Raw genomic sequence first — 26,057 nt, forward strand, 5'->3', positions numbered from 1 at the left:
TCAGGTTTAATAGCCATTACTAAAACAAATGACCCATTCGAAGAGAAACCACTAGTCACTTTGCAAATCAACTTCTCTCAAGTCTCACCCATCAAGGCAGAAAGGCTCGTCGTTTGACATGGTCATTAACGACCATCATTCATTCGAAGCGCCTAAAAAATATCAAAGGCAGATAGATTCTGCTTCTGCTATCACAACATTGAACAGCAAACAACAATAGCCTGAGCTTGGTCTGGTCTGTAATGAAACCTTAGAGACAGCCATGGAAACACTCTCTCCTTCATTATCCATCTCCAGTCTCACCTCCATATCCAAGAAACTCCCGGTTAAAGCTTCAAGTTTCAAACTTTACAGCCCTATAAAGAACAAGAACCACATAAAAACCCATTCTTTATCTTCTTCTTCTTCATTCATTTCTTTATCAACAAAAGCCACAACAACATCAACATGTACTCCAACTTCAACTAAAACTAACAAACACTGGATGATTCTAATGGAAAGTCCCCCAAAGGGTGTCAATTCAAAGCCAGAAATCATTGATTACTACGTCAAGACTCTAGAGAGAGTAATAGGCAGGTCGGTTGGGGGGGGGGGTTGTTTGCGTTTTTAACGATGACCCATTTTGGTATCTGTTGTTTTTTTGGCCTCAAGTTTGTTGCTTTATTGGTTTTGAACAGTGAGAAGGATGCTCAAATGTGTATGTATGATTCTTCTTGTGACACTCGTTTTGGGTTTTGTTGCGATATTGATGAAGATGCTTCCCTTGAACTTGCCAGTAAGTTTCTTTCTCTTTTGGCGCCAATGTATTGAGAATTATGATACTAACGCAAAAATTGTGGATTATGAGATGTTTCCTGATTGTTATGGATGTGTCTGTTGTAGGGCTGCCTGGGGTTATATCAGTTAGGCCTGACCCGGATTATAATTCCGCGGAAAAAGATTATAGTTTAGGTGTCAGGTTGAGTACATTATCAAATCCACAAATTGGAAGCAATTTGTTGTTTCCTGCAGGGAATACAAAACATTGGCTGGTTAAAATTGATAAGCCAGCAGTTGGAGTTGTTACAAAGGCACAAATGGTTGATTATCATGATCAAATACTAACCAAGGTCATGGGAAAGTAGGTGTTAATGTTTGAGAAAGAATGCAATCTACTTGCTGTTATATACCATGAAAGTGAAAATTTGATTTCTTTTGCAGCGAGAAGGATGCTCAAATGTGTATATATCATGTTTCATGGCAATCGAATTTTGGGTTCTGTTGTGAACTTGACGAGGAATGTGCACAGGAGCTAGCTGGTTAGTTTGTTCCCTTTGAATTGAAATTTTGTTTGGCATTTCGTGTTCTGTTTAATGACATACCCTTCTGTGTTTTTAGGTGTCCCTGGTGTTTTATCTGTTCAGCCAGATAAAAATGTTAAGTCAGAAAACAAGGATTATGGAGGTTTGTTACTTTCTTTTTAGCACTAAGATTGCTAGTTGTATATACGCAATTGTCAGTTTTATGAAACTAGCATCTGGATTTGCTGCTGGATGTTGAGTTATGATACCGTTATTTGAGTTTTCAGAAAAACCCATTGTCAATATTTTGAGTTTAATGTGATTGCAAATTTATTCCATGGCAAATGGTTCTTCTGTAATGTTAACACGTAATTGTCCAGGCGATCACATAATCAATTCAGCAGATTCTTCAGAAGCAAGTCAGATAACTCCTGTAAAAACAAAGAAACTTTTTATTACTGGTATGTTGCATCTTCAAATCAAATTCTAATGACCTTATGATCTCCAGTTCTTTTCTTTTGCTTCTAAAATACTTGACTGAAAGATAGCACAAGTTGTTTTTGCACGCAAAATCTCAATATTGGCCTCCTATCAAATTTGCATGATACACATTTGTCTGATTAGCTAGCTTTGTGATTGATTCACGTGCTTGGCAATCTGTGTTCCGAGCAGGTCTGTCATTTTATACTTCTGAGAAAACCTTGCGCGCAGCATTTGAGGGCTTTGGTGAGCTTGTCGAAGGTATGCCATGCCTTCTGTAATTTGTTGACATCTATGTTGCTGTTGTGTCCGGACAGTTGAAATAATGGCATTATATTCCTTACAGTTAAAATAATAATGGACAAGATTTCTAAGAGGTCCAAGGGATATGCATTTGTAGAGTACACGACAGAGGAGGCTGCAAGTGCAGCCCTCAAGGAGATGAATGGCAAGGTAGGTGTCATACAAGTCCTTGCTTCTCCTCATTTGTATTTTAACCGTCCAAGCAGTCAGGCTGACCATCATTCTGTCAACCTTAATTGCAGATCATCAATGGTTGGATGATTGTTGTTGATGTTGCCAAAAGCAACCCACCAAGATACAGCAGGGGTCAACCAAGACCAACAGCCTGAGAGAGAGGGAGGAGGCATCAGCCCTTCTGGTGGTGGATCATTATAATTGCCAGCCACATGAAATTTGTGCACTGAATTCTTGGTTCACAGGAAAACTGTAGTCATTTCCTCATCTTGCCATGGTAAATTTGTTATTAAAGATCGATCAATATTCTTATCTAACATTGATTTTTGCTGCATATGTTTCCAAATTTCTTTTATAGTTCAAAGCCGAAGAATCTCTGCTGTTCCATTATATAAAGTAATAAGATATGCATCGAGTAGTTGTCGCCCTAGCACCTTTCCATAGTTTTACTGGGATATGCAAAATCCATGATCAAAAGTCATGTTTTTGTCTCCTTTAGCAGTATTTCGTAGGCAAATTTCATCCTCATCTTTTTTCCAACTAACTGGGGTGTTTTGTTTTTGAAGATTGTGTATGTATATATTGATTTCCAAAACAAAACAAAAAGACATAAAATCAGGGGACGAGGATAGCAAACAATGCTTATATTGTATATATACATTTACCATTGAACATTACATGCATTGATCAGTCATTCAGTCTGGTTCACCTTGCAGCCTCTTTTCTTTTCAAAATATTGCCTAACTGATCGAGGAGAGCAAAAAGGAACACTTGTCTCTAAACATGAGCCACCAGAGATGGATAATAATTCAACTAAACTATGCATAACTTGTATTTATGAATTAATCAAAGCTCTGCTTCCACTTCATCAAAGTCATCAGCCCTCTTCTCCAAACTCCTTTGTGAATCTCTCATGCACCTCAAGATCAGCTTTACTCACTGTTGGCTTCTGCCGTGCAAGCACTTTGTTGAAATCTGCTCTTGTGATGTGTGGTGGAAGGACCTGCAAAGTCATTGATCTCAAATGCATCTTGTCATTGTTTGTCACCAAAGAGGATGCATGCAGCTAGAAGTCACAAATTAAAATGAATCTCCCGCGAAGCCAGCCATTCTAGAGGATGAATCATGATAACATGTCTCTCCTCTTGTTGAACGTTATGTAAATACAACAAAAATAAAAATGATATTTCTCCTCTTGTAGAATTCTAACAGTGTTTCTCCTAGGCACAACCACAGAAGCAGAAGTTGTGCTAATTTTTGGGAATATTTTCCAAGTTGAACCCTCTGCATTAGTGTTTTATTCAGTCCACCATACCTTTGAAGCAAGTCCTTGTGCATCAAGTTCTTGTAGTGTAGTCTTGACAGCTACTCGTTGTAGTTCACAAGGAACCCACATGCCATCAGAGGATTTAATGAAATATTCCGCATCCCGGGTTTTACGAACAGGTTCAAAGAGCACATCTTTAACCTATCAATGATGATGTCACGATCAAGTTTAAAAAGAGGAAACTGTTGACTATTTTCGATTTTCACACAGAAGAAAATGTAAAAAACTAATGCTTTTCAAACATTCTGCTCAAAGTGAGTCGCAAGAATCAAGATGAGATGTGGCAGAGGCTGACGTAAAAATTGACACTTACACAAACAGAAATATCTGAACCTGAAAAACCTTCTGTTTTTCGAGCCAACTTTTCAAAATCTCTTTCAGTTAAATCATGAGGAGTATCTCCAAGATGCACCTGCGCATAGACATACAAGAGGATGTTAATTTCAAGAACAACCCAAACATGTTTCAACATGACAAAAAACAGGCTACAATGATTCTGATAAGCACTACCTTAAACATGTGTTGCCTTGCCTTCAAATCTGGGAGAGGAATGTATATTCTCTTGTCAAAACGCCGCCGGATAGCCTGTATGATTATTTTGCATTAACATTTCCTAACAAGTAATTCTGATGAAAAGATAAATATTTCTGTCCATAATCAATGCGATTTAAAATCGGATGTTTTTATAACCTGATCCAGTGCATAGGGAGTATTTGTGGCTGCAAGAACAAGAACCTTCTGATCATCATTCCCTATACCCTAAAATGGGACAAGAACCTCAGTTTAAGTTTATGACAGAGCTCTTATCAGTTAACGTGGAATGAAGCTTAGGACAAAGTTCTAATCCACATACAGCAAACAGAAATACCTGCATCTGCACAAGAAGTTCTGTTTTGATGCGACGAGATGCTTCACTCTCGTTACATTCACCCCGTTGGCCACAAAGTGAATCTATTTCGTCAATGAAAATGATGGAAGGTGCATTATCACGAGCCATTTGGAAAAGATTTGAAACTAGCTTCTCACTTTCACCCATCCATTTGGAAACCAGGTCTGAGGAAGAAACACTGCAAAAAGCATCATCTGGGACTTGTCAACAATTTTGATCGGAAAAAGTGGGTGGAAGGCAAGAATTATGCCCGGGATATAAGGATTTATTTATGATTTACCAGTGAAATCAAACAAAAAGGGATAATAGTAAGAATTTAGCATTTGCTAAAGAACCAGCCTGATGCACAAGCATTTTACAAATTTCTTGGATAATGTTTATTGACAGTTGCTTGCAAAGACTACATTATTATATATCCTGATCATCAAAAAATAGAGGAAGGAGAAACTTTGACATTGTTTACGCATTCAATGTTCAAACACTCACTTGATGCAATGTGTGAGTAACACTTTAAGAAACTTTCATCTGCAAGTAATATGGCCAGTTGTAATATCTTGGTTTATATATTACCTGAAGAAAGTTGAATCAGCTTCTGTTGCAACAGCCTTTGCCAAGTATGACTTCCCTGTACCAGGTGGACCATATAACAAAAATGCCCTCCATGGTTTTCTCTTCCCTGGATGAGTAACAGACAATCAACATCCAGAGATCAAATATCATCTAACATTGAATCTGTAATTTTAATATATCTTTTCCAGATTTGAGAAAGTTGGGTCTCACGATATATCGAAGTCAAAATACTTGGGTTTAATGATCAGCTGAACTCAAAGAAATATGAATCTGGCAAGAAGCCAGACCCTACATACTTGAGATCAGTCATTAGCTAAACCCAAGGTAACATGAGTCTGACAAGATGCTAGACCCAAATATTTTTAGATTCAGCCGTCAGCTAAACCCAACGTATCATGAGCTTGACGATATGCTAGACTCAACATGCTTGAGTTCAACTCATAGTTGAACCTAAGATAACATGAGCCTGACGAGATGCTAAACCCAATATACTTGAGTTCGGCTATTAGCTGAACCCAAGGTAATATGAGTTTAGCGAGATGACATACTTCATATACTTGGATTCGGCCGTCAGTTAAACCTAAGGCAATACACTAAGTCCTAGATGAACATCTAAGCTGAAAGTGTTATGGGTTGGATGACTTGTCATGCCCTTTAATCCAGGTTGGATTATATCTCATGTTTGGAGTATCCAAGGCTAAAAAATCATATTTTTAGAACAATTATATGAATTATTCACACAAGAGGTAATGATCTCCCTACATTTATAGATGTTCAAAAGATCTCTTAAGAGACCTACCATATTTACCATCTCATTAATGATATATAAGGAATATTTGTTTCTATTAATGCCACAAAAAAATAAAAAATTTATTTAGTTATTCTCTTCTCTGAAAATAACAAGGTTCAGAAATATAAATACTCCCTAAATCATTCAGGTAAAGTTTCAAAATATTTTTATTTCTTAAAAGCTTATATATATTTAAGAGAATTAATTATTCTAAAATACAATAACAAACATCATTTGTTTTTAGAATTTAAAGCACTTTTTAATTATTTCTTATCTTTCTTTATAAAGTCATCGATTTTATTATTAAAAGTTCTTTAAATTCCCTAATTAAAAATTATTTTTGCAGATATCTAGAGTTTTATCATTAATTTTGTGTTTCCCGAGCCAAGAAGAAGAAAGCTATTTACCTGAATATTTTAATTATCTACTACACATAAACGTAACCTATTACATAAATATTTCTGAGTTTTTAAGACATCATCAGAATCTTAACCCGAAAAAAATGTTACCACAGCGGATGCAAAACACACAATTGCGAGCTTTACGTCCAAGAAACTAACCAGTGAAAAACTGTGGGAACTTAACAGGCAATATAACAGCTTCCTGCAATGCCAGTTTGGCATTCTCAAGACCTGCCACATCACTCCACTTCACATTTGGCTTCTCCCTGATGATAACAGAATCAAGCCCTTCCTTAAGCTTCGCTAGCTCTGGATCCTCCTTGCCCTTCCTACCTCCATCCTTTGGTTTTGGACTAGTCTTGGGCCGTGCAGCAACCGATGCATCACCATTTGAGGCTGGCATACTCCTACCATTATCAAGAACAGATCGGATCTCCTCCGCCCTTCTCAGATACCCCATACATTTTTGCCTAATTGTTTTCTCAATCTGTGGATTCTTCTCATACTTCAGTTGTGCTTGAAAATACTCTAATGCATTCATATAAAGCTGGAAAGCTTTCCTATAGTTTCCAGCATCATCCTCCTTGACTGCCTGTTTCGCGTACTCTATACCATGCTCCATAAAATTGCAATACATTTTGTCCTGAAAACTAAAAACACCAAATATAATACAATCCTCAACACTTAAAAACAATCACTCCCATAAAACAATGATGCTTAAAACAAGACTTCAAACTCAATAGCTCCTATAATCCATCAGAACACAAACCCCCAGTATTTGATCCCATGAAATGTGAAGATAACATCTTTATATACCAGCAAAACATAAAACACTCCTCTAATTCATCATAACCTAAGATCCCAACACTTGAACACAATCAAACCTAGAAAAAAAACACTATAATTCAATCAAAACTGAAACCCAACACTCAAAGTTTCAACCTTTACAGTAGTTTTGAGATACATGATTCTTTTCTTCAAAGTTTTCACCAACCCAATACAGTTTGCATTAAAAAGACTCAAACTTTGTAATCAAGTATCAATGAGAGGAGCAGACAAGAAACGAAATACCCATTAACAGACCTGGAACTTGAGGTTTTGTTCAAGAGAGATGATTGTTGTAACAAGAGAAGCAACCACTTGGCTTTTGTCTTGTCTCTGTTCAGTATCTGTGTTCACTTTAATGTGTCGTTTGATGTTAGAATTCTAGACAGATAAGTAAACAACCACTTAAAATGAAAGTGTCCTGTCGCTTTAAAATCTAGAAAAGTTGGCGTAAGCAAAATGAAATGTTTTTTTACAATTTGATCCTTAAAGTGAAAGAAGTTTTTTTTACCCCTAAGCTTTTCTAGACATATTCTGACCGCTAAAAACTGAGAGACTCTTGGCTCAAAATACTCCTCCAATGCATCTGTTGCCCTTCCTTCAAAACATTTCACTTTGATACGAGCAAGAAAAAAATCTGTTCTCTACACCTACACCTACACACACATTCCCATCCTTCACACTTCCACATCTGCTAGCTGTTCAAATGCAGAAACAAGGTTCACTTCATCCACTTCTTTTTAGCTCTTTTCTGCTCCTCTTATATAATTTTAATATATATTTTTTTCAAAGTATTTAGGAATAACTCTCTCTTGTTTAAACATACAATTTATTGGCTTCTACTTATTGCAGAAGGTAATGCAATATTGGAAGGATCACATCATGGACACCATAGCAATGGCTCAGCGAAGCTTTTTGCATTTGGGGCTTCCTAAACTGGCCATGACTGCTCAGTTGGTACTATGTATGCAGCTCATTATGCTATGTATCCAGCCTTAAGTTCCATTGGTTGATGCTATAATTATTAAACCCAGTCCAATTAAATTTTTAAAAAAGTCAACTTGGTATTGACTTGATTTGATCTAGCAAGTTAACCTTTAATGTAATAAAAACAATTTTTTTTAATTGAAAAGATATCATTTTAATTGACACTGTTTAATCTATTTAACCTGTGAATTTGATCATATGCCATATCAAAGTTTAATAACTTATGTTTATGCAACCTATTATGTCCATCCTGCCACAAGACATATTAGTTTATGCAACATATAACGCATATCCTTACGAATTAGTCTGTGCATCCATGAAGCCTATCCGGCCTTGAGTTGAATTAGTTAATGCAGCACAATATGCCTGATGAAAATGTTAAAAATTACGTGTAATTTTTTTTTTACAAATTATTTATTGAAATGAATAAGACATGATTCACACAAAATAAATGGGCATGGGTACAGTGTGAGTTCAGGATGTAAGACATGACAAGGTAATAACACAAGATTTGCCATGAACAGAATGGAGTTTTTTCTACCCATTAATAACTTAAATTTATTATTTTCATACCATCATTAGGTTTGAACAATCAGAATTATTATATTTTTCCTTTTTATTTTCCTTGAAAATTCAAATAATTCATTTATGAGACATTGGAGCAAATTAATATCAATAGAAGTACTAAAACAAATATACTTGATTTACTTAATCACCCGTAGCTCTGTTGGTGGATCTCCAAGATGTCTTTAGTCTACCCAGCACATTATGACTATTCTCATGGCTTGAATCCCTTACGCAAAAAACGATTTTGTGGATTTTGCTTGATTTTACTAGTGATACGCTTCTTTCAATATATAGTTCCCCCAGTGATGTAATCTCCGACTAATTTTGGTCAATGTTTCAAGTCGAGAGAAAAACCATGTAGTGTCTAAGATGTGATTTCAGTCGGCATGGTATAGTGTCTAAGATCGAAGGGGAAAAATGTGTCCATGGTGAGAAACACACTAGCAAATCTTTGTAGACGTTTGGGCCAAGGCTAGTTTTCTTTATTCTGATTTCAGTCGGCATGGTATAGTGTCTATGATCGAATGGGAAAAATGTGCCCACGGTGAGAAACACACTAGCAAATCTTTGTAGACGTTGGGGCCAAGGCTAGTTTTTTTTACTCACCCTTTCTCCATCTCGTTTGAGGGATGGTAAAAGCTTCAGCTGATAGCCAACTGATTTTTTAGTGTTTTTGATTCTGATGTAAATATACCCTTCATTAATTCATTAAGAGTGGTAATCCTTGATTCAAAGATTTGGATAAAAGAGCAAATCCAATGAAACCATCACAGCAATCCGACTCTAAAAGGAAAAATCAATTGATCTCTCAGATCATTGAAGAGAAAATGAGAAGGTTACTCTTGTTCACAATTGTAGGAACAAAGGTTTGAGATTTCAACACAAAGTTAATTTTCAGGCAATTCCAATAGTTGTGATGTTACTTGCTCCCCTGGCACATGGCAGTCTTCGAGTACTATATGGAAGGCAGGGGAGCAGAAAGGATTTACTGGTTTTTCTTACCCTTTTATGCTAAGCAATGCAGGAACCAAATTAAATGTTATTTTATTGATTATGTCTTCGATATTAGTTTGATGGGTTTGGTATTAGTCTGATTAATAATTATTTCTTGATTAAAAGTTTACATAGATGCATGCTTCCTCTCTCTCACGAATATTTTCAATGGTGAATTTCTCAACCCCAGAATAGTGAAATGAGTCATGGAATGTTGATTTATATTTGGAATCTACGGTTTGCAGCTTCATTTCTTGGTATAAAATCTCCAGTACAGTACAAATGGAGAAGAACTGTACAAAAATCTGGTCTAAGATCTGGGATGAACTTTGTATTTGGAGGGACTCGAGTGTTTGATTCATTCATCAATGCAACAAATATGGCTTCCCAAATTGTTTTTTTATCAACAGTTGCTTTAAGAAAAAGTTTAAACCAAACAAGACCTTAACTCTTCCATTGCCCTGGTGTTCCTAGCAGGCAATGACTACCCTAAACTACATTGTTGTTCTGTGTGTGCTCATGGTGCTAGACTGATAGGGTAGGTAATCTGTGGCAATACAACATATCACACTGTCTCTTAACTAATTTTTCAGAATCAACAACATATGATGATCCATTAATTAACTATTTAATCAGTTAATTCTAAAAAACCATAACAAAACAGTATCTTGTTATCAATGTTAGGATTTACCAGCCTTCACAACATCGCTTATCAGAATTACCAGCTTTCTGCCAGCCTGAAAAGAATAGCAGTAACAACATTGTGGCCTCTTGGATGCCTGCCCATATTGACAGCCTTCTCTTCATATCAGAATTACAGTGAGACGTGGAATATTGCCTCCAAGTTCCACAACCAGAAATTGCAGCAAGCAATACGAAGGATGATCAGTGAGAGCAGGGTATACACGTACGAAACTCTGAATCTCTATACTGCATTCATGTCCAAACTGAATAATGCACACACCGCGCGAAACTTGAAGCTCAGGACTCTCCTTATTCCATGTTGTGTGGGTGTGACAAGCAACTACTCATGTGGGAACTTTGACAAGAATGGAGCAAAGAAGTATGTGGTGTGCGAGAAGCCAGAGAATGACTGGCATGAAAGTTCTTGTCTCTGGAATCCTCACTTCGTCAACTCTATTAGGAACATTCAGAGGAAAAAATTATATTAAGAAGAAGAAAACTAGCAGCTTTCTTGCTTGATTTCATTTCTTTACTTGCTCTTGTCGAGAGCAGCTTGATTACGTAATTGAACTTGAAGGGACAAAAAAAAGAAAACAATGGCGTCGCCCGGACTCGAACCGGAGACCTTCAGTGTGTTAGACTGACGTGATAACCAACTACACCACGACACCCTGATGCCACCATCGAAAATTACTAGTTTTATATATGTATATATGATTTCTAAGCTGACAGAAGGTTCGTTTTTGAATGATGGGTAAGAAATGAATGACTCGTCATTGTTTTCTTTTACAATTAAACTTGCAAAAAATTGTTAGTTAGCAGATAATAAGCATGTCTGAATTATTATTATTATTTTTTATCTATCCATCCTTCAGATAATAAGCAAGTCTGAATTATTATTATTACTATTTTTTTTTTTATCTATCCATCCATAAGTTTGAACACCAGAGTCTTGTCTCCTATGTGTTGGTTTTTTTTTTTATTTTATTAACTGTATTTCTTTCATGGATGAAAGGAGACAAAAGCATTTGTTGATATGTAGAAATTACTTTTAGTATATCTTTCAAGATTTGAAAAAAATTATAATAAGATAGTCTGGATATATGTCAGATTTAAAATATTTAGGTTTAATGATTAGTTGAACTTAAAGTAACACGAGTTTAACAATATACTAAATTCAAACATATTTAGGTTTAATTGTAAGTTGTACTCAAACATATCATGAACCTGACGAAATATCAGACCCAACATATTTGAGTTTGACTATCAGCATAACCTAAGATAATATAGACTTGGTGAGATACCAGATTCAACATGCTTAAATTCAGCTGTCAGCTAAATTCAAAATAATATGGCCTAACAAGATGCTAGATCCAATATATTTGATTTCGGTTATTAACTAAATCTAAAATAATATGAGTTTGATAAAATACTATATTTAATATATTTAAATTCAATCATAAATTAAACCCAAATAATATATCATGTTCTAGATCAACATATAATTAAGCTGAGAATGTAACGGTTTGGATGAAATCTTCATGCCATTTAATCTAGGTTAGGTTTGATCCTCTGATCATCACAATTACGTCCACGGCGGCATTCACTGTTCCTGGGGGTACGTAACAAGCAAGACGTTGGACTTCCAATATTTTTACATGACAAGACATTCTCGACTTCTATAATATCCGATGCAATTTCTCTCTTTGCTTCCTCAACTTCAGTATTAATGATTTTAGGAATCCTCACTTCTCGTTATGCCGAGCAAGATTTTCTCAGATCCTTGCCCACAAAGCTAATCATTGGCCTTTCCACACTTTTCATCTCCATTGCAACCATGATGGTAGCCTTTTGCGCTGCTCTTATAATCCTGTTGGATGGAAAGCTACAAATTGTTATGCCAATTGTTTTCCTTTCTGGGATTCCTGTCAGCCTCTTCATGCTGTTACAATTTCCCCTCCTTGTTGAGATTTTCTTTTCCACCTATGGTCCAGGCATCTTCGATCGGAAAACAAAATGCTGGTATTGATGAAGCTGGGAAGTATAGAGAGAAGATGTCAACTGTGTGACTTTGGCAAGTTGGTCACAATGTTTGCTTTGTTTGTGTTGTCCACGTTTGTACTTCAGCTCGCGGTGTTTTCCTACGTTTGGCCAATAATCAAGTTGGAGATGTTCGGGTGGCTATATATCTTGTAAGATTGAGAGTTTTGCTTTTGATAAGGTTTTGTAAGCAGGTGTGATTGGAGTTGAGGAATGCATGTTCTAAGCAATTTAGTAATTTTTTTTTTATAATTGTCAAGGATTTAATATTAATCGGTGCTAGTGCCATAACGTTAATGCCAAACTAGCAAGGAAAAAAAAGTTGTATATATAAATTTTTTTTAAAAAGGCAAGAAATAGATAAAACCATGTAATAATATATAAAAAGATCTTATAGTCAAAACTAACAAGAGGTTTACTTGTTAAACCAAATAATTTGAAAAATCATAAATTAAGCACATTCATCAACTCCATGAGCTCATCCATATTTGCAAAAATAACCAAATCTAATTAAAAAAAATCTCTCAAATTAGATCACCTGTCTTTCTAAAACAATCATTCCATTATTCAACTTAAATCATATTTGAACGTTTTATTAATTTAATTATATTTGAGTAACCAATTCTATAATAGAGGCAAAATTAGTCCCGATGAGTGAGTCCATGGAAAGGAGCTGATCAAGCCCAAGAACTGGGAGCACAGGGTGTGGTTGATCAAGGGGTAAGATGACCAGTGAACAAAACACGAATAGGACAACCCATGAACGAATTTTCTTGATTATTAATTTATACTTGAGGGACTAAATGAATGAAACAATTTGAGAAAACAAATAACACATCGTTATGTCTGCACACTTGATCGAGAAAATCTTCAAGGAAAAAAAGAAAGGAAAAACTAGTTGTTGACAGCACTGCAAATCCTTCTTATCTGCCCGGCAGATCCAGTGAGAAGACCTATATCTCCCATTTTGATCATGGCAGATCCAAAATCAGATCTGAATCTTGCAGGGTTCCTGCTGTATTCAGAGACAATGCTGTCCGTGGAGCCTCCATTGAAAAGCACTTGATCTGATTGAAGGAGACCCTTGTTTTGCATCAAATTCTTGAAGTAATTGTTGTCGAAAGAATTGGGAGTGACCAAATCGAGCGGGGCTAAGGTTGAGTTGCTGCCAACACGTGGACAGCGCCTCCTGCGGGTGCTAGCGAATCCAGCATCGATATTGCTGTGATTGTATATCCTTTCACGGAAAGTGAAGCATTGAGCTTGTCCGAGAGTATGTGAACCTGACAAGGCAACCATGTCCCTTGCAGTAAGGCCTTTCTTTTGGAAGCGAGAAATAAGACTCTCCAGGCTTTCAAAGAAGGCAGGTAACTCTGCGTTGGCTAAAGTTCGACTTGCTGTAGTTGAATCTCTTCTTCCAAGCTTCACCGCGTAGGATGGGCCACCCACCTGTGACATTTTTTCATAAGAATCATAAACAACAAGTCCTGGTATTGCAGCTTGCAATACCAACAGCAATAAAGATATGGATTTTGATATACTCACATAAGCAGACGCATCTCTCGCTGCAACAGCAATGATATCTGCACATGATACTACTCCGGGACAGATCTTCTCAACTTCAGTTTTTGCTTTGTCTATTACATTATAACCTCTAGCAGAGTTAAGATTGCCGAGGGCAGTCTTTTCACTCTGGATAGAGGTAGTCTCGTCCAGTAAGATGGAGGCATCACAACCCTGCAAAACCAAGGAATAACTCGTAAGTACACCGGCTCCAAGATAATACATAATCAGAGAGGAACAATGTGGCTGCCAAAAGGAGTTGCAAAAGTACCTGGACAAAGCAATCGTGAAAGTGTAAGCGGATGAGAGACGCAGCCATTCTCCTGTCGCTCGCAATTGCACTTCTGATAGCAGTTCGGATCGCGCTAAGCGCATTAGGACAGGAGCTGTCGTAAAATGCAGGGGAGAGTTGTGCCTGGCATGCTGTGTTCAGAAAGAACAGCATGAACATGAAAGAAGCTGCTGCTCCTGCTTTTGCTGCCATTTCTTTGAGTCGTCTAAGTGCAAGACTAATTTTACTCTCACAAAATTAATCTATAGCTTTTGCAAATTAATCCAGTTGATTAACACAAGCTGTTATCAAATATAGAATTGAGAGAAGGGATAGAAGATGAAGAAGAATGCATGGGAGCTCATCCTTTTATAGAAGGATGATGAAGCACACTCGTAACGCGTTCGATTTTTTAATCACTGCATGCCATCATTAGGTAACCCCTCTTTGTTCTTACCAATTCAACTAGAGAATCATTCTATCCTTCAATTCTCTATTAAAAAATCCCTTTTTTCTGCACCCAACGCTGCCTTTTCTGGCGGTGAATATAATATGGGACGACGATGTGCTCCATGGAAACATCCTTGTTTTCAAGTACGTTGGTCAACTGTCTTATTCAGTCCTTTATGAGGGATATGCGTTGATTTTGTACGTACAACACATACTTTTTCAATCATGAGACAATTAGAAAATTCAAAGACAAGCATTGACGAATTCTATGGGGATAATCTAAAGAGATGATTACCCATTCAATTTTCAGAAAGATTTATTTGTGAGAGCTCACTGGTTTCGTGGTGGTAAGAAGACAAATTCTTTATTTTCTTAAAGAAAATATGATTTTATCTATGATGATAAAATAAAGTGACATTAAATAGAATTATTCTGCAACCACCTTGCAGGCGTAAATTCTTTACTCTTACATGTCATTTGGTATTATGAAATTATAAAGATGTGATCGAAATAAGTTTTCAAAACAAACAGGAGCGTTACATTTGTAAAACAATTGATTGTATTTTTTGTTATAAAAAATAACATTGTTTTAAAACTCAATCTTTTATGGTAGGTTTACCCGAGATCCAAGTGATTTGACACCTCGTCCGGGATGATTTCTAACAAAAATAAAAATTTAATTGACATAATATGACCTAGTTAAAAACTCAAATTAACCAGCGATCCAATCAATCACGGAAAAATCTGTCAAAATCTGTTGGTTCTTTTTATTTTTTCATTTTTTTTCAATTTTTTTTTTTAAATTGACATTGTTTTGATATTTATTTTTAAAAAAATTGGATCAACCTTATTAACGTAACTTAACCTGTGTTCTAATAAGACTTGTCCCATGTCAACCATTAGATCAGGTTTTAAAAGTAAAAAAAAGAAAGGCAGTTCTAAAAACAAATAATTGATCAAATGTGGTGGCTGGGAATGATTCTAAATCATAATTAAATTATATAATTAAAAAGAAAGGCATTAATTTCTATATGGATGTGGTCATAGTCCATATTTTTCAAATACGTACCAGCTGTAATATCAGGCCAAATTACTCTATATTTCATCGATTTCAAGTGGCCAAGTTTTCCTTTCTGGACTGCATGGTGGCATTTTAAATAATGGATTTCTATAATCTTTTCAGTTAAAAAAAGAAAGAAGATATGCATCAACAATGAAGGAGCAAAAAGCGTAGGATTTTAGTGGAGTGGAAGTCAAAGAGATTCCTTTCAGATGTGATTTAGGGGGGGGAAAGGCTTTGGGTGATATAAATAGCTTTCTGACTCTGACTTTTCAACGCGGCATAAATAATAAAATAATGATGCTTGTTTTGATGGACAAACGGACAATTGCGACGAAGCACAAATTCCTGCTTCTGGCTATCCATATTTCTTTACTATCTAAAGTTATAATTTAGTGAAAGACCGCAGCTGTGAGCAACTAATTGCTCTAAAAAAATACCAAAGCAGCCTCATTAGATTACTATTTCATAGGGTTTGATGCAGACAAAATAATTAATTAATGGGTCAGGACAAGAAGTGTAAGAAAAAAGTTAATGAATGGCATGCAGGCATCAAATTAGAAAAGTTTCTACGCGTTGTGGCCTTATAGTTCTTACCTAGACAAATCTGATTAATGTGCTTGATCAGCCTCTATAAATAGATGAGCTCCCATGCATTCTTCTCCATCTTCTATCTCAATTCTCTCACTTATCCAACAGCTTTGGTAACAGCACTTGCAGACTTAGCTATACATTTAGCGCGCTAAAAACTTTAGTGTTTCCAACTGAAAACATATAAAATGACAGCAAAAGCAGGAGCAGCAGCTTCTTTCATGTTCATGCTGTTCTTGCTGAACATAGCATGCCAGGCACAACTCTCCCCTGCATTTTACGACAGCTCCTGTCCTAATGCGATTAGCGCGATCCGAACGGCTATCAGAAGTGCAATTGCGAGCGACAGGAGAATGGCTGCGTCTCTCATCCGCTTACACTTTCACGATTGCTTTGTCCAGGTACTTTTGCAACTGCTTTTGGCAGCCACATTGCTCCTCTCTGATTATGTATTATCTTGGAGCCAGTGTACTTAATTACGAGTTATTCCTTGGTTTTGCAGGGTTGTGATGCCTCAATCTTACTGGACGAGACTCTCTCTATCCAGAGTGAAAAGACTGCCCTCGGCAATCTTAACTCTGCTAGAGGTTATAATGTAATAGACAAAGCAAAAACTGAAGTTGAGAAGATCTGTCCCGGAGTAGTATCCTGTGCAGATATCATTGCTGTTGCAGCGAGAGATGCGTCTGCTTATGTGAGTATATCTAAATCCATCTCTTTAATTATTGCTGTTGGTATTGCAAGCTGCAAAACCAGGACTTGTTATTTATGATTCTTATGGAAAAAATGTCACAGGTGGGTGGCCCATCTTACGCGGTGAAGCTTGGAAGAAGAGATTCAACTACAGCAAGTCGAACTTTAGCCAACGCAGAGTTGCCTGCTTTCTTTGAAAGCCTGGAGAGTCTTATTTCTCGCTTCCAAAAGAAAGGCCTTACTGCAAGGGACATGGTTGCCTTGTCAGGTTCGCATACTCTCGGACAAGCTCAGTGCTTCACTTTCCGTGAAAGGATATACAATCACAGCAATATCGATGCCGGATTCGCTAGCACCCGCAGGAGGCGCTGTCCACGTGTTGGCAGCAACTCAACCTTAGCCCCGCTCGATTTGGTCACTCCCAATTCTTTCGACAACAATTACTTCAAGAATTTGATGCAAAACAAGGGTCTCCTTCAATCAGATCAAGTGCTTTTCAATGGAGGCTCCACGGACAGCATTGTCTCTGAATACAGCAGGAACCCTGCAAGATTCAGATCTGATTTTGGATCTGCCATGATCAAAATGGGAGATATAGGTCTTCTCACTGGATCTGCTGGGCAGATAAGAAGGATTTGCAGTGCTGTCAACAACTAGTTTTTCCTTTCTTTTTTTCCTTGAAGATTTTCTCGATCAAGTGTGCAGACATAACGATGTGTTATTTGTTTTCTCAAATTGTTTCATTCATTTAGTCCCTCAAGTATAAATTAATAATCAAGAAAATTCGTTCATGGGTTGTCCTATTCGTGTTTTGTTCACTGATAAGGAAAAAAAAAAAACCACACCTTGTGCTCCTTGTTCCTGGGCTTGAGCGCTTCTTGCCATGGACTCACTCATCGGGACTAATTTTGCCTATATGATAGAATTGGTTATGTAATTATTACCCATTTTGGGGCCGCGTAAACAAAAAAAATTCAAAAAAAATAAAATTAAAGAGAATATAAAAAATCAAATAATAATAGAAGATAAACAAATATATATATATTAATCAGTTAATAAAAAAATACCAGAACTCCTAAAAAATTATTAAAAACCGGTTAAAAAGTGTCAAAATATACAAAATTTTAAAAATTTGACTCTTTTTTATTGGTCTATTTTGTTTCAATTATGCTTTTCGCTGGAATGAAAAAAACATGTTTTAGAGATCTTAAATGACCATTCCGAGATTGAACAATGTTTTTGGGTTTTTTGGGCAAATTTTGGGTTCATGTTCATCCAAAGAACATTGTCATGTGTTCTAGATTTAGGGTTTATTTTGATTCAAATCTGGTTTCTATAAGTTTGTATATTATTTTTAGTAAATAATCTAGGACTTTTAAGCATCAATAACATTTTTTTATGTGTTTTAATCTTAGAATTTTAATTTTGAATTGAAACTCATTCTTGATAAAAATTGTAATGTTTAAGTAATAATCATAGAAAAATAACACTTGATTCTTGACCTCTACTTGATTGCGATTAAAACATTATCTTTTATTTCTTGAGATGTAGTTTGATTTGAAGTTAATGTTGTTGGGTTTACATTTCAATGTTGTTGGTGTTCTTCAATCTTTCTGTATTTGATATGTTTTTCTTGAGAAATTTTGAAGTTTTATTTTTTTGTTATGTTGAATCCGTTTCGGTTTTGTATCCTTGTTTTGGTTTGTTTTCGGGTCAACCCAGTCGGGTCAAAACTGGGTCAATCTTTAAACCCTGTTTGGTTTGCTTTTTTTTTTTTTTTGTTAAGCTTTTCTTTGTTTTTAGGGTGTGTTTGACAAATACCCTTGAAGCTTGTTTTGGATAGTTTTTATTTCAAGGGAAATTGTTTTTTTTTTAACTAAACATGGCCTTAAAAAAATACAAAAAAATAAAAATTAATAAATATCTTTTTGTGTGTTGTATACAACCAAGTCTCTCAAAAACAAAATCATATCTCGTTTAAAAAATAAAATACATGGTATGTTTTATTTTTTTAGCATGCGTTTTGGATTTAATAACTAATTTACTGAATCCTTGAGAATTTGATCAATATTTCAATAACTCATAAAATTTTAATTCATGAGAATTAATGGTTAATATTCTAGTATAAATGTTAGACTTACAAGTAGGCTGTTTTGTAAATATCAGGAGTTGACCAGAAAATTCTCATAATTATTATGAATATTCACTAATTTTAATTATAAATATTTCTCACCACAATGCATGATTTGTGAAAAACCCTTTCGCTTTCCAGGATGGGCGAACCATGTCAGGACTCGTACATGGATCATCTCCGTAAGAATTCATTTAGACACACGGGCCCATAATAAATTCGAAAAGCAAGATTTAGTCACATGAATAAATCTTCATCCTAAGTCAATAGACAAATCACCGGTTATAAACTCATCAAAATCTTTAAACTAAATTCACACCACATAATGCAACTTACCTTATGTAGAGTACACACGCTATGAGTGCTAATACTTTCTCTAACCACAATCAGTCTCTTATCCTTTGAATTTTTTACAAGACTAGTACACCTAGGTTTCCTAGCAATCCTGAATCAAACAACTAGGTGGTGACTCCTACGACTCCCCTACGCCGCGCTCCCACGTGCGACAGTTTACTCAAAAAATAAATTAATAAAATATTAAAATATGATTTAAATTAAATAATGGAATGATTGTTTTTTTTTAAAAAAAAACAATTGTTAAAAAAAAAATTGTTATAATTTGAGAAAAATCTTCAAATAAGTCCTGATGAGCAAAGGGCCACTCAAAAAAGAATTTGTCACATTCGTTATGCTAGTCGCAGAATAAACATAGGGCTATATGCTACATGGACATTTGAGACTGCATAATCCCAATGTGTCATTGGGAATAAGCTAAAATCATCTCTCTCCTTTTAGCTATTAATTTCCAAACCAGTTAATTATAGAATTTTCTTAAATGATATTATTGTTTTCAAAACAAATAGGAATATTATATTTTTCTAAAACAAATTAATAAAAGATTAATCCTCCATATTTATTGGGAATTATACTCTACAGAGCTTAATTTAGCTCGATCTCGTGATCGTTATGTTCTTGTTTTGTTTTTGTTTTTTTCCATAGAATTAAGGACTGGTTAAGTACCTAAACTTCAAATATTTCTAGATTTAAATAGGTTTAGTATAGCGATCATGCATACTGAGTGAAATTGCCATCCCTGTCTAGAAAAGATACTGCAATGGTCTATATATATATATATATATATATATATATAAACATCCTTATATACTAAAGTAAACGAAACAAAAGGTGGCCTGCATCTTTCTCTCATCAGCCTGGAAATTGAGGATTTGGTAAGCTACGCGGTGCCAACAAGCAGAAAAGGAAATGTCAATGAGTATTACCACCATGCAGCCAATAAAGGAAAACTTGCCACTTGAAATCGATGAATTATAGAGTAATTTGGCCTGATATCACAGCTGGTTAGTTAGTATGCTTACCGGTTCCTTCCTCGGTACTGTCAGGAAAAAAATCAAAGACACTGCTGTTATAGTATGCAACGGATGTTATATATATGACCAGATGTAATAATTAAATATTAATGATTAGTTGAAAAATAATGCAATTTAGCTATGATTTAAAATAATTCCCTGTAAAATAAGGCCTCCATACTTGATTAATTACTTGTTTTTAGTAATGTTTTAATACTTGAAACGCCCGGCAGGTCAACTCAAGATATAGTTAATTTAAAAGTTCAGCCCGAGCTACAGCTAATTTAAAACCTAAACCGGTTTAGGTTGGAAAAAAAAGAGAGAGCCTGATTTGGCTTAGATATGACAGCTGGTTAATATGCTTACCGGTTCCTTCTACGTATTTGTAAAAAAACAAAGACATTTTTTTTATATAATAAAAAAATCAAAGACATTGTTATTGTAAGCAACGGATGTTATGGACTATGACCAGATCTATATAGGAATTAATGCTTAGTTGAAAACCTATATAATTTGATTATGATATTTGAAACCGTTATTCCTTGGTTTCGCAGGGTTGTGATGCCTCGATCTTACTGGACGAGACTTCCTCTATCCAGAGTGAAAAGACTGCCCTCGGCAATCTTAACTCTGCTAGAGGTTATAATGTAATAGACAAAGCAAAAACTGAAGTTGAGAAGATCTGTCCTGGAGTAGTATCCTGTGCAGATATCATTGCTGTTGCAGCGAGAGATGCGTCTGCTTATGTGAGTATATCTAAATCCATCTCTTTATTTCTGTTGGTATTGCAAGCTGCAAAACCAGGACTTGTTGTTTATGATTCTTATGCAAAAAATGTCACAGGTGGGTGGCCCATCCTACGCGGTGAAGCTTGGAAGAAGAGATTCAACTACAGCAAGTCGAACTTTAGCCAACGCAGAGTTACCTGCCTTCTTTGAAAGCCTGGAGAGTCTTATTTCTCGCTTCCAAAAGAAAGGCCTTACTGCAAGGGACATGGTTGCCTTGTCAGGTTCACATACTCTCGGACAAGCTCAATGCTTCACTTTCCGTGAAAGGATATACAATCACAGCAATATCGATGCCGGATTCGCTAGCACCCGCAGGAGGCGCTGTCCACGTGTTGGCAGCGACGCAACCTTAGCCCCGCTCGATTTGGTCACTCCCAATTCTTTCGACAACAATTACTTCAAGAATCTGATGCAAAACAAGGGTCTCCTTCAATCAGATCAAGTGCTTTTCAATGGAGGCTCCACGGACAGCATTGTCTCTGAATACAGCAGGAACCCCGCAAGATTCAGATCTGATTTTGGATCTGCCATGATCAAAATGGGAGATATAGGTCTTCTCACTGGATCTTCCGGGCAGATAAGGAGGATTTGCAGTGCTGTCAACTAGTTTTTCTTTTTATTCAAATTTTGCTCTGATAAAATTTGCAGACGCATATTTGTTTTATTGATTTGTTTTCTCAAATTGCTCGTTCTTTTATTTATTCAATTATTAGAATAAAATTCCTTCATTGGTTATCTCATCTATGTTTCGTTCATTCGTAATTTGCGAGACGAAATGTGTATTCAGTACCAACGCCTCATTTTCCTGTTGAAGATGTATTCGGTACATATGCGGATATGAAAGTCTCAACGAGGAGGGAAATTTGCATCAATAGGAAAAGAGCTCATCTGAACAAAAAGGTCGTTGTTTTTATTTTAATATTAAAAAAAGAATAATCTTGGTGGTGATGCTGGCACTTGCTCCAAATTAAAATAAGGAGATAGCTGTTTTTGCCTTTATCCTTTTGTACCAAAAAGAAAAGGAAAAAGAAAAGATCTAATTAATAATTGATTAAATGAATGAATTAGATCACCTGGGGATTTACTAAGCAACCACTTGCCATATGTTAAAAGAGAAGGGAAGTTAGTCAGCTTTGAGGCTAACTATATAATTAGCACCGAGCAACATAATTTTTTTTTAATAGTAATAGAGTAGAATTAATATTTAAAACAGCATCATTAAAAAGATGAAGACTGAATAAAAAAAGAGTTTACAAGAGGGCATTTAAAAGAAGGAGCAAACAAACAAAAGACCAAATTAATTAGTCTAATTCACCATATATCCAGGATTTCTAACCATATCACATACTGTGTAACTAACACTTTTAATTAGGGATTTTAATTAAAAAGCCAAATGATGAAAGGTAAGATAAAAAATCACATCCCAGTAAAGAGTTTTAAACTTGAAAAAGCTAATTGCGAACTAACCAGATAAACTAATAAAAACCTTTGCAGAGAAGAGTAATAGCCCAACATTGAAAGTTGTCTATGACCGACTTGAACAATTTCTAAATATTCTGATTATAATCTCTAGAAAAACAACTTAATCACCCACATCAAGTCATGAATTTACTCTAAAAATTTACATAATAGTACAGTAATGAAACAAATGATTAATATTCTCAATCTCCTCACAACAAAATACAAAAAGCATCCTTATAATTTATAATCTCCCTCTCAGCTAAAAAACTCTTAGTGTTTAGATTACTATTAAGCAGTAGCTATATGAACACATGAACAGATAGACTATCTAGAAATTTATAACCTGAATAAACTTAATAAGTGTTGGAACTATCAAATTTCTATATTTTTCTATCTTTACTTTCAGAAAAAAAGTAAACAACACTCCACCTCTCCGATTAAACTTTCCCGTGTACAAGGTGAGGGAATTATAAGTAGCAGCGTGAGCTGCTACCACACCATGTAAGTACTTCGTCGGATCTTATTGTTGCTCTCTTTTCTTACTTTCATCCAATGATATCTTGGTTCTTGGCTTTCCATTTTTTTCCCCACTCTTTAATAATGCAGAGTTGCATGAAGCAAATTCAATGTCCTAAAGAAAATTTGCGTAACATGAAGATCTTAATTACCACTTAAAAATAATGGAAATATTCCTGCATCACTTATTTATTTATTTATTTATTGAAAATGATGGAATAGATGCTTTATCCGTCGAAAAACACATCCAAAACTACATTATCAAACACGTTCTAACGTGATACAGTTATGTAAGCCATCAATTTTGTTCCCTTTGAATTGAAATTTGTTTGGCATTTCGTGTTCTGTTTAATGACATACCCTTCTATGTTTTTAGGTGTCCCTGGTGTTTTATCTGTTCAGCCAGATAAGAATGTTGAGTCAGAAAACAAGGATTATGGAGGTTTGTTACTTTCTTTTTAGCACTAAGATTGCTAGTGGTATATATGCAATTGTCAGTTTTATGAAATTAGCATCTGGATTTGCTGCTGGATGTTGAGTTACGATACCGTTAATTGAGTTTTCAGAAAAGCCCATTGTCAATATTTTGAGTTTAATGTGATTGCAAATTTATTCCATGGCAAATGGTTCTTCTGTAATGTTAACACGTAATTGTCCAGGCGATCACATAATCAATTCAGCAGATTCTTCGGAAGCAAGTCAGACAACTCCTGTAAAAACAAAGAAACTTTTTATTACTGGTATGTTGCATCTTCAAATCAAATTCTAATGACCTTATGATCTCCAGCTCTTTTCTTTTGCTTCTAAAATACTTGACTGCAAGTTAGCACAAGTTTCTTTTGCAAGCAAAATCTCAATATTGGCCTCCTATGAATTTTGCATGATACACATTTGTCTGATTAGTTAGCTTTGTGATTGATTCACGTGCTTGGCAATCTGTGTTCCGAGCAGGTCTGTCATTTTATACTTCTGAGAAAACCTTGCGCGCAGCATTTGAGGGCTTTGGTGAGCTTGTCGAAGGTATGTCATGCCTTCTGTAATTTGTTGACATCTATGTTGCTGTTGTGTCCTGACAGTTGAAATAATGGCATTATATTCCTTACAGTTAAAATAATAATGGACAAGATTTCTAAGAGGTCCAAGGGATATGCATTTGTAGAGTACACGACAGAGGAGGCTGCAAGTGCAGCCCTCAAGGAGATGAATGGCAAGGTAGGTGTCATACAAGTCCTTGTTTCTCTTCATTTGTATTTTAACCGTCCAAGCAGTCAGGCTGACCTTCATTCTGTCAACCCTAATTGCAGATCATCAATGGTTGGATGATTGTTGTTGATGTTGCCAAAAGCAACCCACCAGGATACAGCAGGGGTCAACCAAGACCAACAGCCTGAGAGAGAGGTAGGAGGCGTCAGCCCTTCTGGTGGTGGATCATTATAATTGCCAGCCACGTGAAATTTGTGCACTGAATTCTTGGTTCATAGGAAAACTGCAGTCATTTCCTCATCTTGCCAAGGTAAATTTGTTATTAAAGATCGATCAATATTCTTATCTAACAATGGTTTTTGCTGCATATGTTTCCAAAAAAATTTTATGGTTCAAAGCCGAAGAATTTCTGCTGTCCCATTATATAAAGTAATAAGATATGCATCGAGTAGTTGTCACACTAGCACCTTTCCATAGTTTTACTGGGATATGCAAAACCCATGATCAAAAGTCATGTTTTTATCTCCTTTAGCAGTATTTCATAGGCAAATTTCATCCTCATCTTTTTACCAACTAACTGGGGTGTTTTGTTTTTGAAGATTGTGTATGTATATATTGATTTCCAAAATAAAACAAAAAGACAAAATCGGGGGACGAGGATAGCAATGCTTATATTGTATATATACATTTACCATTGAACATTACATGCATTGATCAGTCATTCAGTCTGGTTCACCTTGTAGCCTCTTTTCTTTTCAAAATATTGCCTAACTGATCGAGGAGAGCAAAAAGGAACATTTGTCTCTAAACATGAGCCACCAGAGATGGATAATAATTCAACTAAACTATGCATAACCTGTATTTATGGATTAATCAGAGCTGTGCTTCCACTCCATCAAAGTCATCAGCCCTCTTCTCCAAACTCCTTTGTGAATCTCTCATGCACCTCAAGATCAGCTTTACTCACTGTTGGCTTCTGCCGTGCAAGCACTTTGTTGAAATCTGCTCTTGTGATGGGTGGTGGAAGGACCTGCAAAGTCATTGATCTCAAATGCATCTTGTCATTGTTTGTCACCAAAAAGAGGATGCATGCAGCTAGAAGTCACAAATTAAAATGAATCTCCCACGAAGCCAGCCATTCTAGGGGGGGGGGGGGGGGGGGCTTGGGGTTATAATCATGAATCATGCATGTTAAATTATGAATCATGATAACATGTCTCTCCTCTTGTAGAATTCAAACAGTGTTTCTCCTAGGCGCAACCACAGAAGCAGTGGTAGTGCTAATTTTTGGGAATATTTTCCAAGTTGAACCCTCTGCAATAGTGTTTTATTCAGTCCACCATACCTTTGAAGCAAGTCCTTGTGCATCAAGTTCTTGTAGTGTAGTCTTGACAGCTACTCGTTGTAGTTCACAAGGAACCCACATGCCATCAGAGGATTTAATGAAATATTCCGCATCCCGGGTTTTACGAACAGGTTCAAAGAGCACATCCTTAACCTATCAATGATGATGTCACGATCAAGTTTAAAAAGAGGAAACTGTTGACTATTTTCGATTTCCACACAGAAGAATATATAAAAACTAATGCTTTTCAAACATTCTGCTCAAAGTGAGTCGCAAGAATCAAGATGGGATGTGGCAGAGGCTGATGT

General features: G+C 35.9%; 4 protein-coding genes and 1 non-coding gene across 17 annotated transcripts in view; 2 read left to right on the forward strand and 3 right to left on the reverse strand.

The window, feature by feature from the left end:
- On the forward strand, positions 1-25,760 carry LOC112326102 (organelle RRM domain-containing protein 1, chloroplastic-like). Of its 5 annotated transcripts, XR_008059858.1 has the most exons (10): positions 1-576; positions 678-775; positions 883-1,120; positions 1,201-1,298; positions 23,578-23,643; positions 23,861-23,941; positions 24,153-24,221; positions 24,307-24,413; positions 24,506-24,714; positions 25,282-25,760. XR_008059858.1 is itself a non-coding variant. In XM_052455144.1 (9 exons), exons 1-9 carry the CDS (start codon positions 263-265, stop codon positions 24,590-24,592), a joined length of 1,158 nt encoding a protein of 385 aa, XP_052311104.1. In that variant the 5' UTR covers positions 1-262; the 3' UTR covers positions 24,593-24,870. The 5 variants fall into 5 exon arrangements, 4 of the variants coding, with proteins under 4 accessions (XP_052311104.1, XP_052311102.1, XP_052311103.1 ...); XM_052455144.1 differs by lacking the exons at positions 23,578-23,643; positions 23,861-23,941; positions 24,153-24,221; positions 25,282-25,760 and adding exons at positions 1,378-1,443; positions 1,661-1,741; positions 1,953-2,021 and having other exon boundaries at positions 24,506-24,870; XM_052455142.1 differs by lacking the exons at positions 23,578-23,643; positions 23,861-23,941; positions 25,282-25,760 and adding exons at positions 1,378-1,443; positions 1,661-1,741 and having other exon boundaries at positions 24,506-24,870.
- LOC18109637 (protein SUPPRESSOR OF K(+) TRANSPORT GROWTH DEFECT 1) overlaps positions 2,867-26,057 on the reverse strand; it is a 26,749-nt gene continuing 3,558 nt past the window's right edge. For 2 of the 8 annotated variants that reach the window (XM_052455136.1, XM_052455137.1), the window contains exons 3-10: positions 6,374-6,701; positions 5,024-5,129; positions 4,433-4,631; positions 4,255-4,323; positions 4,075-4,149; positions 3,878-3,976; positions 3,553-3,705; positions 2,867-3,240 (exon numbers count right to left, since the gene is read on the reverse strand). In XM_052455136.1, coding sequence (XP_052311096.1) covers positions 3,115-3,240; positions 3,553-3,705; positions 3,878-3,976; positions 4,075-4,149; positions 4,255-4,323; positions 4,433-4,631; positions 5,024-5,129; positions 6,374-6,701 — 1,155 coding nt within the window. In that variant the 3' untranslated portion in view covers positions 2,867-3,114. Of the gene's footprint in view, positions 3,241-3,552; positions 3,706-3,877; positions 3,977-4,074; positions 4,150-4,254; positions 4,324-4,432; positions 4,632-5,023; positions 5,130-6,373; positions 6,865-7,297; positions 7,454-23,914; positions 25,435-25,749; positions 25,903-26,057 lie in introns of those variants that run through there. The other 6 variants (XM_024607889.2, XM_024607891.2, XM_052455138.1 and 3 more) reach the window with 6 other exon arrangements.
- On the reverse strand, positions 10,868-10,941 carry TRNAV-AAC (transfer RNA valine (anticodon AAC)). The gene has a single exon. It is a non-coding gene; the product is annotated as a tRNA-Val (tRNA).
- Positions 13,071-14,495, reverse strand: LOC18101311 (lignin-forming anionic peroxidase). Its single transcript, XM_006379407.3, has 3 exons — positions 14,145-14,495; positions 13,856-14,047; positions 13,071-13,759 (listed from the first exon to the last, which is right to left on the reverse strand). The coding sequence occupies exons 1-3, from the start codon at positions 14,355-14,357 to the stop codon at positions 13,205-13,207; spliced, it is 960 nt and encodes a 319-aa protein (XP_006379469.2). The 5' UTR covers positions 14,358-14,495; the 3' UTR covers positions 13,071-13,204.
- On the forward strand, positions 16,299-21,928 carry LOC18109018 (lignin-forming anionic peroxidase). 2 transcript variants are annotated; one of them, XM_052455145.1, is made up of 3 exons: positions 16,299-16,646; positions 16,748-16,939; positions 17,041-17,729. In XM_052455145.1, the coding sequence occupies exons 1-3, from the start codon at positions 16,434-16,436 to the stop codon at positions 17,593-17,595; spliced, it is 960 nt and encodes a 319-aa protein (XP_052311105.1). In that variant the 5' UTR covers positions 16,299-16,433; the 3' UTR covers positions 17,596-17,729. The 2 variants fall into 2 exon arrangements, with proteins under 2 accessions (XP_052311105.1, XP_024449168.1); XM_024593400.2 differs by lacking the exons at positions 16,748-16,939; positions 17,041-17,729 and adding exons at positions 20,991-21,182; positions 21,280-21,928 and having other exon boundaries at positions 16,312-16,646.

This window comes from Populus trichocarpa, chromosome 8 (genome assembly GCF_000002775.5).
Source record: "Populus trichocarpa isolate Nisqually-1 chromosome 8, P.trichocarpa_v4.1, whole genome shotgun sequence".
Lineage (NCBI taxonomy): Eukaryota > Viridiplantae > Streptophyta > Magnoliopsida > Malpighiales > Salicaceae > Populus > Populus trichocarpa.